Source organism: Sinocyclocheilus rhinocerous, unplaced genomic scaffold (genome assembly GCF_001515625.1).
Source record: "Sinocyclocheilus rhinocerous isolate Xijiao unplaced genomic scaffold, SAMN03320098_v1.1 scaffold820, whole genome shotgun sequence".
NCBI lineage: Eukaryota > Metazoa > Chordata > Actinopteri > Cypriniformes > Cyprinidae > Sinocyclocheilus > Sinocyclocheilus rhinocerous.
In genome coordinates this window covers 583760-594210 of record NW_015670386.1, presented here as the reverse complement: position 1 = coordinate 594210, position 10451 = coordinate 583760, and the positions used below count along the sequence as shown (strand labels likewise).

The 10451-nt window shown below is 37.6% G+C and overlaps 1 protein-coding gene across 3 annotated transcripts in view; it reads left to right on the top strand.

The window, feature by feature from the left end:
* The window catches only part of LOC107734216 (MKL/myocardin-like protein 2), a 42311-nt gene that overhangs the window by 12646 nt on the left and 19214 nt on the right, over positions 1 to 10451 (top strand). For 2 of the 3 annotated variants that reach the window (XM_016546110.1, XM_016546109.1), the window contains exons 3-12: positions 2705 to 2770; positions 4102 to 4157; positions 4424 to 4499; positions 5552 to 5737; positions 5822 to 5991; positions 6102 to 6236; positions 6327 to 6577; positions 7072 to 7240; positions 8022 to 8810; positions 8904 to 9023. In XM_016546110.1, the coding sequence (XP_016401596.1) occupies positions 2705 to 2770; positions 4102 to 4157; positions 4424 to 4499; positions 5552 to 5737; positions 5822 to 5991; positions 6102 to 6236; positions 6327 to 6577; positions 7072 to 7240; positions 8022 to 8810; positions 8904 to 9023 (2018 nt within the window). The remainder of the gene's footprint in view (positions 1 to 2704; positions 2771 to 4101; positions 4158 to 4423; positions 4500 to 5551; positions 5738 to 5821; positions 5992 to 6101; positions 6237 to 6326; positions 6578 to 7071; positions 7241 to 8021; positions 8811 to 8903; positions 9024 to 10451) is intronic. The other variant, XM_016546113.1, reaches the window with a different exon arrangement.

Sequence of the window (10451 nt, the reverse complement as noted above, 5' to 3'; positions counted from 1 at the left end):
ATATTGGTTTCAGTACAAGAAGTTATGTTAAAATAAAATATTAATGTCACACAAAAATATTTTATTTTATTTTAAATGACAAAAGCATTTTGATTAAGATTACATCATTAAATGCAAAAAGTCTGGCTGTGCTTAATGGGTACATTTTTGTACCCTTTAAGCACACCCCTGTTCCCATTAAGCTCACATCATGTTTTATTAAAAAATTATTGTTTGTTTTAAAAAAACCTTTTTAAAGAATAATTGAAAGTCTGTAGATTTGAGCTGACATATCTAATAGAAAATCACATAGTGTATGATGGTCACAGATTCCAATTTTTTTAGCAGATTTAATTTTTTTTTTATCTGTTCACATTTTAAAAGTCGTGTAGTGTATTCCAGCCTTTAGTCGCTTTTTTCCTGGACAGATACAACAGATACGATTTCTGATGGCTCCTTCTTTGTACGGATGACATGCCTCTTTCATCTTTGGGCATAAACTATAGTTATAGTTTGTCATCTTAAAGCTGAAAATAAGTTATTGACCATTTTATAAAGATTAAAGGGGTTATATGATGCGATTTCAATTTTTCCTTTCTCTTTGAAGTGTTACAAGCTCTTGGTGCATAAAGAAGATCTGTAAAGTTGCAAAGACTAAAGTCTCAAATCCAAAGAGATATTCTTTATAAAAGTTAAGAGTCAACCTTAAAATAATATGAAATCTTTAAAAATTACAGCAGTGTAAAACCACAGACCAGCAATAAACTGTCAATTTATAATATTATGGATTTAAAAGTACAAGCCAGTAATGCCTGTGAAGTAATATATTAGCGTAGCACACAATCTTATTCGGCTAGTCAGCTAACTGTGTTCTGTAGCATCTGCACTATGTTGCTAAAACTATCTTTTGGTTCTAACTGTAATTATTTACCACATCCAAGTTCCAGGTTATAATATGCAAAAGTCTAAACATTAATCTCTTAATTTTACAATAAGTAGTGAAATTTACCCTAAATAAAGGCTTAAACATCTAAAAAATGCACATTTAAAGGGCTCTTCTTTTGGTGTAAGTTTTCAGACAGTTTTCAAAATGGCCGCCAGACAGTGTGAACACATGGAGACCCATATCTCAGTGTGCAATGATCTGATTGATTTGAAATTACAGGAGGTATGTAGTAACAAACACATCAATTGGTTAAGACATAAAGTAGGATAATACATTATTTTTTCTTTTTATTATCAGAGCTCAAAAATGGAAGTGTGCTTAATAGGTACGTGAGTTTAAAATAAAAAGCTTTTGTAACATTATCAATATTTTTATACTTTGGGTCAATTTAAGAAAAAACAACATAAAAAAAACTTAAATCTTACTGACCCCAAACTTTTGAATTGCAATGTGTGTAACAATAATATAATTATATTATATAAACTGTTATTATAATTCTCTGATCCTCACAGCTATTTTGAAGCCACTAATTCAGTGTGTTTGCCATGTTTGAGCAGACTCTGATTGTCAAATAACTTTGAAATGGTGTGAAAGAGTGTTGAGATATATTGTCTTGATTGTCACCAAGATGACGGAAGATGTTTTACTCATCATGTGGAATAACCCAACCTAAAAAGCTGCAATGTTATGTTGTGCAATCAAGGAGACCTAAACAATTTTTTCTTCTGTGCCCCAAGTAAAAAATTAACCTGATTTGGATCAAGGTCAATGTTGAGTCATGTGTAGTCAGCATCTGTTATACTGTAGCATTATTTGGCCCCAATTATTATGTCCTTCATGGTGCATTCATTCCTCTTCTCAGAGCTGAATTATGTCCTTTTTGCAGTGTAAAATACTTTCCCAGTTTTTCGAAAGTATTTATAATTATCAGTAGTAACTGTTCATACCGTTCTCTTCAGTGCCACAAGTGGTGCAGAAAGTGCACACTTCAGCATTAAGTGCACAGATTCATAGTGAAAACAATAAAATGCCAATCATGTGCCCTCAGCACCCTCCAGAGTTTCGTTTGCTCAACCTCAGCTGACCTTGTTAACAGTAAACTGACTCAGTTTTTAGTCAGATTAAACCTTTCTGTTCCTGCATTTAAGCATGTAGAACATCATTGCATTTGACACTGGCAGACTGACAGCGAATGTTTTATTAATATGCATAAAATGTATGTGGATGATGTTGTTAGTGCCATGTTGAGCTACAAGAACTGAGCATTAACAAGAAAATTCTTTAATAATCACCATGCAGCTGTGTGTTGAACTTGCCTTCATAGATTTATAAATTCCCAACTAATAGAGCTCATGATTCTTGATAAATGTCAGACGTTATCATGTTGTCTTTCTGACCAATTTGAGCTGTTTTTATAATCAGCCGAGTAAATCCAGGAGGCTCAGCCAAGAGAGCAAAGAAAAATGTCTTGAGAATTTTCCACGAAAGTCTTCCAAACGGCACACTTCAAAAGGGTCACTCAAGAGCCTGTTGTTTTGGTAGCAGGAAGAAGTTTCTAGTTTAGTTTTTTTTTAATGGTGGCTCCTATGTAATTCTAGAGAGGAAATGTGTGTGATTTCGGTTGTGCTAAAGGTTAGATTTCCTTTTGTTGCGTGTGTGTGTGTGTGTGTAGGTGTGTTAATCAGGTGGAAAAGTTCCATTCTGGGTGTAGTGTTGACAAGCCTGATCTAGAGGTTGGGTCAAGAACAACATAACGCTGCTTCTGCTTCTCTCCACCAGTTCTCCAGCTGAGGCTACAGCAGAGACGCACCCGCGAGCAGCTTGTTGATCAGGGCATCATGCCACGTGAGTACAGCCCCTGCCATCTAATATTGCTGTGTGCACCAGCATATTATTCATATTTACTCTTGTATGAAAACTGCTAATATTAACTAAATATGTAAAAATGTCTTAGTCATGAAATGGCATTTTGTGACCCATTTTTCCTTCATAATCTAAAAAAATTTATGGTGGGATTTGATTTTATCCATCATTAATTAATTGGATTGTGAAAAGTGGCACTACGTACCAACTGAAAGAGAGGGGTTAAAAAGTAAGAGAGACTAAAAAAAAAACAAGCTCCAAATCTTTTTTTACATTTTGAATAACTAACCAGTAAATCATGCACAAAAAGAATAAGCTGCAATAAATGTTATGTTGACCTTACAGGGCTTTATTCACATATCTAACTTATATAAGGAATAATAATTGTTCTGTTGTAAATGTGAAAAATTATGTCGTGATATTTAAAAGTGACATCTTGCTCCCAATCACATTTTGCACTACCGTTCAAAACTGTTCCGTCACAGGAATAAATTACATTTTAAAATATATTAAAATAGAACCTTTAAAATAAAGTCATTTTGAATTCTAATCATTTTCACATTATTATTGTTTTAACTGTGTATTTTTTAATCAAATAAATGCAACTTGGTGAGCATAAGAAACTTTTCCCCCAAAAAACTGTTGAATGGTAGTGTAACATCCTTTGTGTTCCACATTACATGTTTATTTGTGACACATTATCTAAAATTTTGATGTCATGTAAACTTTCCTTTTTTACTGTGCGTTTAAGAAAGCAGTTGGTGCTGTGGTTTCTGTACCAAATCTGCTTTTGAATCAGTTGTTTATTCTCGCTCTTCAGCATAGTTCACAACCAGGCATAGGTGACCAATGCACATGGTATTTTTTTCCAAAAGCTCACCTCTCGCCTCACCACCGCTCATTCTGTTATTGCTCATAACCACTTTTCCGTTCAACCAAGTCACCGAGAAGTGTGTGAGATCTCTCATACTTACATAAACTTAAATTTTTTTCCCTCTGGCCATGTCTGAGCTGATTGATGGGATTACACTGCATGCTGTCTCATAGCTCAGTGTAATATCAGGCATAGATTCTGCTGGGATTAAGAGGTAGCTGTCTGGTCCTGAAGGGCATCGTGTAGTCTGTGTGCTAATCTCTGTGTGGGCCCACCATCTCTGATCTGAGTAATATGTGAGACCAGGCACTACAGCATTTAGAAAGACTGCAGGAGATGAAAGAGCCGTGTGTGTTTGAAGTGTGGGTGATGGCCTTGTGTCCTCATGAGACTGATGCTCTGCTTCTGTGTGTGTGTGTGTGTGTGTGTGACTTTACAGCCCTGAAGAGCCCTGCAGCGTTCCATGAACAGATCCGCAGCCTTGAGAGAGCCAGGGTAAGAGCAGGGCACCAAGCCCCAGACCTCGTGCACTTTCCTCAGCCATCTGGTCTCTCTGATCCTCCCTGAAACCTCTTCAGGGTTGCCCAGCTCTCTGTAATGGGACACATGTGAACCTCTCAGTTGATTTAATAGCTTAAGCCTTCTGTAAATGTGTTTGTTATTTGCAAAGCACAGCTGAGATCATTATAATGGTTGCTTTCTGATCCCTGAATTACAGAGGGATTTCGTTTTCTGAAACTCTGTATCATTTCTCTCTGTAGACTGAAAATTTCCTAAAGCACAAAATACGCAGCCGTCCAGAAAGGGCCGAGTTGGTCCGCATGCACATTTTACAAGGTAATCCTCCATTCACGATACATGTAATGGCAGCTAATCTGCCTGCTGGGAAAAGTTTTTTGAATCTACTTCGTTTTTAAACAAAGCTGTAGCTGTAGCTCTCAAATCTTGTTAGTAGAGATGGGCATCAATACAGATTTTTCTGATTCGATTCCAAATCCAATACTATTTATTCAGTTTGATTTTAAGTTCATTCTGAATGATTTGAGAGTAATTTCTGATCCATTTTACTTTACATTTTCTCTCTGTTAATGCTGTTATAAATAAAAAGCAGTGTTTCAACTCATCTTTTATTAAAATAACTGACACGTGAGAGCCATTTGTTTGCCTGTAAGGACAACTTAGGGACAACTTTCCAAAAATGGAACCACCTTCCAAACCCATAAAACTTTTGTTTACCTTCAAAATAGAAATGAAGATATTTTTTAATGAAGCCTGACAGATTTCTGTCCAGCCATTGAAAGTCCATTCCACCAAAACTTCACATCAGATGATCAGAAAAAATCAGAGACCGTAAAAGTAATCCATATAAAATGTGCAGATTATTCTGTCTCCTGAAGAGATATGATCACTTTAACATGATGAACAAATTTAATTTAGGCTTTTATTCACATATAAACATTGATCAACGTACATATACATAGAGCACAACAAATATGGTGAATGGAAGCTCAACCATACCAGTCAGGTTTGTTGTCTATATATGTTGTCTAAATAACTGTTGGTTTAGCGTATAAATCAAGTATGGTTAAACATATGTTGGCCATATCTGATATGCAATATATGCTGATGTATGTACGATGATCAATGTTTATATCTGAATAGTTTTACCAAACTATGCTATCAAGTTAGTTCAGCAGAAAGCAGTGGCAGCTTAACCAGTCAGCATAATTAAAAAGCAAGAAAAATTCATGTTCAAAAGTGTCATCCAGATGCTGTACTTGTGCATTATTTACTTCTGTGATTGAGTTGACCTCTGTGTGATTGTTGTGGTGTTTCAGTAGGAGTGTGGGTTGAAATGATTGCTGTTCTGGTTTTTGGTGGGTTGGCAGAGACGGTGGCGGAGCCTTCTCTGCAGGCCACTCAGCTGAAATTGAAGAGAGCTCGATTGGCTGATGACCTGAATGAGAAGATCGCTCAACGCCCCGGCCCCATGGAGCTAGTGGAGAAGAACATCCTGCCTGTGGACTCCAGCGTCAAGGAGGCTATCATTGGTGAAAATGCAAACTATATTTACAGTATGTATTAAACTGGGGTAAATATGCACATGGCGCATAAATTGAATGAAGTATGATACATTGTCCTTTGTTTTAATTGGGTAGATGGTCAGATGCAGTACCCTAGAACTCTAGAGGAACTAGCTGATGAGGACAGTGGAGATGCGTTTACACCCGAGCAGCCAGCTAGTCATGAGTCCCAGGGTTCTGCAGCCTCACCTGGGGAGGTCCGGGCCATTGAAGAGTCCTCACCATTGCCTAATAACTTCTTACAGGTATTCTTGCCACCTCCTTTTCACTTCAGAGCTCATGGTGCAAAAAAACAGAATTTAGTCATTTAGGTTTTGCAGAACACCTGAGATTCATTATGTGTTGTTTTTCACAGCACTTTCCTGCAATGACCACCACAACAGATTTCCTCAAGCCTTTTTCCACCAATGAACTGATTGTTAGCCCTCCAGCACCCATGCCACAGCTAGTCACCGTGGCCCCTGTGAAGTCTGGGCCCACCCTTATAAAGGTCAGTAAAGAACTGAAGAAACAACAAAAATTTATGAAATTCCCTTGATTAGATGTAATACATAATGGGAAATCTCTGTTCAATTTACAGCAAAGTCAGCCTAAGTTACCTGGGGACAAGAGCCGCAGTAGGAAGAGTAAGGAGGCCAAGCCACGTGTGAAAAAGTTAAAATATCATCAATACATTCCCCCAGACCAGAAACAAGAACCCAACCAAGCCCCGATGGATTCCTCATATGCTCGTTTACTACAACAACAGCAACTATTTTTGCAGCTACAGATCCTGAGCCAACAGCAACAGCAGCACTACAACTACCAGACCATCCTTCCTGCACCTCTCAAGTAAGCAAGGAGATCTGGATCTGTGTGTTTGTTATCTGTGTATCAGGCCCTGATGTTTTCGGTATGTACTGCTTTACCAATCCTATCGTTGAGTTCGGTGGATGCAAACCATTTTGCCTTTGTCTTGCCTAATTTGTTAAAGGTCATCTTTCACTTTTGAAGCTAGCCATATTTTGTCAGCTATTAGTATAATGGTTGCATATGAATGGTTTTAGGTGGAAAATGTCTAAAACGCTATTATTGTTGCCGGTGGCCATCAGGACCATTACCTATTTTCCAATAACAAATCCTGTTTAGTGATTTTTATTAATGGCAGGAAGTCGAAGAGGTTATTGCTCTGCTTCCTTTTCCATCTCTTGTGCAAGATTTATTTTAGCTGTCGTTGTATTCTGCCTCAGCATTGTTCGATGGTGTTTATTTATTGAGAATTGTTCCTTCTGTGATGTTAAGTGTTGTTTCTTCCCTTTCTTCCCATCTGCTTCCCTTCTCACCAGGCCTGTGATAGAAGGCCAAAACAGCAGTGCCACAGTGGCTATCAACAGCACCAGCAGCCTTCCTGCCTCTATTGTGGTGTCTCTGCCCACAGCAACACCTGTGTGGCCCAACAGCACCCTTTCCAACCGCAAGGCAGGCATACTACCTGCCAACCTGGAGGAGATGAAGGTACCGACAGAATCTTTTTTTCCACAGAAAAAATTTAATCAATAATAGATACATGACTGTTCAAAAGTTTGGAGTTGGTAGAATTTTTTAATGCTTTTGAAAGAAATTTCTCATATTCATCAAGGCTGGATTTATTTAAAAATGCATAAAAAGTAATATATATTGTTACACAATAAATTACGTTTTCCATTTTAATTTATTCCTGTGATGGCAAAGCTGAATTTTTAGCAGTCATTACTGCAGTCTTCAGGGCCATATGATCCTTCACAAAATATATTGTAATATAATATGATTCAACGTTCACAAAACGTTTCTTATTATTATCAGTGTTGAAAACAGATAACAGCTTAATACTTTTGTACAAATCATGATAACATTTATTTCAGGATTCTTTGATAAATAGAATGTTCAAAAGAATATAGGCATATATTTGAAATGGAAATCTTTAACATTATGTCTTTTTTGTCACTTTTGATCAATTTAATGCATCCTTGATGAAGAAAAAAGTATTAATTTCCAATTCCAAACTTTAATACGGTTGTGTATATTACGGTAAATATAAATACATAAATTAATATGACTTTTCCATTATGTAAAATTTGGTTCAGATGGTTTGTCTCCAGTAAATATGCATCTTAATTATTAAATGTTGTAGAATCCAGATGATTTGTAGCTATTTTTATGGTGATATATGTGGTAGCCCAGAAATCACTTTATTTTCTCTATGGAGCTAATATTTATAGAGTTTATAATTTCACTAATAATGGGTTTATTTTGGCAGGTGGCAGAGCTGAAAATGGAGTTAAAGTTACGTGGTCTTCCAGTGTCTGGAACAAAAACAGACCTAATTGAACGGCTTAAGCCTTTTCAAGAAAACAATGCCTGGACTGCACCCAACATCTTCACAGGACCTAACATACAACCCTGCAGCACACCTATGGAGGTGTCCAGCACCACTACAAACCTATCCCCCATCCAACAGCCCTCTGAAAATCTGAGCTCCACTCCACCTGTGTCTCCTGGTTCTTCAGAGCTTCACAGCAAAGAGGACGCATCCATGGAGGGACAAGCAGAGGGCCAAAACCCCAGTTTAGTAACGGCAGCTCCTGTTCCTGAGGAACAGGACCGGAGACTGCACGAAAAGGAGCGACGGATTGAGGAACTGCTGCGTAAACTGGAGCAGGAGCAAAAGCTGGTGGAAGAACTGAAGATGCAGCTAGAGGTGGAAAAAAGGAGTGGACAGGTTGTTCCACCTGCAGAAAATAATAACACTTCCAGTCCAGCCACTATGTTGGCGTCAGTCAAAACAGAAAACACTGTCCCTCCTAACTGCACACTGAGTCCACACACTACGTCAACGCTATTGAAGCTTGAGGAGGCCCATCCCAACCAGGTGACAGCTACTCCTCTCCGTCAGTTCATTATCAGCCACCAAGGATTCCCACAGGTCATAGGACAGCCCCAGACTCTTCTAACCACTCCGCATGGGGGCACTCAGATCCTTCTTCCAGTGCCCCTGGCAAATAATACCACTACCATCCAGCTGCCCAACACTAATGTCAAACTACAGGTAACACAAAACTTGTGTATATATATATATATGTGTTAGGTGCAGTAAATACTTGTCAATAATTCAATTTAATCTTGATTTTTCTTTTTGTAGCCAGTTTTGCAGGCTGTCTCTCCATCAGTGCCAGGTATAATTCAGACCCCCCAAATACAGCCCACCAAAGCAGAGAGTCCTACATCACAACAGCTGCTCAGTCACAACCACATAGTTCAGGTCAGTCTTATAACCAAATACAAATATGTTGCCGTATACTATATAATTTAACAAATATAATAGCATAAATATTATGTAATAGAATCTATATGTTTTATATAATATTTAATAATGTATTCAGGGCTCGACAGTGCGACCATTTCACTCGCATTTGCGACTAAAAATAGATGTGTGGGAACTGGAAAATGTATTTAGTTGCACATGTGCGAATAATTATTTATTTTTTACCAAAAAAAAAACTAACAAAAAAAAAACAAGCAGATAAAACACTAATAACGTGGTCTCAGAAAAAAACTCACGTGATCCACGCAAAGGGCGTGCAGGCGCCACATAAAAAAAAAAACGTGAGGTAAACGCAGTAACGCATAGTGAGAGATAGACACGGAACATACATGAATTATGAAGCCAATTAGTCATTATTTCATAAGACAGAGCGTGACAGAAACAGTCGATCCTGAGGAGGATATGGAAGAGGACTAAAAATAGATGTGTGCGAACTGGAAAATGTATTTAGTTGCACGTGTGCGAATAATTCTTTATTTTTTACCAAAAAAAAAAAACAAAACAAGCAGATAAAACACTAATAACGCGGTCTCAGAAAAGAAACTCACGTGATCCACGCAAAGTGCGTGCAGGCGCCACATTTTTAAAAAAAAGGGGGGAAAAAAGTGAGGTAAACGCAGTAACGCATAGTGAGAGATAGACACGGAACATACATGAATTATGAAGCCAATTAGTCATTATTTCATAAGACAGAGCGTGACAGAAACAGTCGATCCTGAGGAGGATATGGAAGAGGAGGGCGACGAAAACGTAAAAGAGGGACCAAGCGGCGATAACGGTTCATCCTCCACTGCTGGTAGGAAATACAATTTTAATCCACAGTGGCAGAAAACATTCCCATGGCTCATTTTTGAGGACAACTTAATGTACTGCAAGTACTGCAGAGGACAGAAACAAGCGGGCAACTCGGCCTTTGTTAGCGGCAACCCTCATTTTAAACGAGATACAGTACAAAAACACGGTAAATCGTGGAGGCATGCACTCTGCAGAGATGCGTACATAGCACGAGAAAAAAAAGGATCGGCAACCATGCAGGCAGCTAAAAAAAAATGGTTTCATTGTAAAGAAAACCATTTGAACTTAAAAATATGAGTGTAATTCTTTATAAATAAGATTATATATTTTTCAAATATTACAATAAACACAAAAAAAAACAGGCGCTTTTTGATTTTTAAAAAAATATATTTTTTTTTTTAATCTGTAATTCAGGTTCTATTAGGTCCAGCTCTTTGCAATTTACTTTGTTTGATGCCATTAGATGCCAAAATGTACCAGAAAAAGTAATCTTTCAAATAACAGCTTCTAAACAGGAGTTATTGCATTATATGTGAAGCGAGTAAAATTGTCCTTTTTTGCATATACATG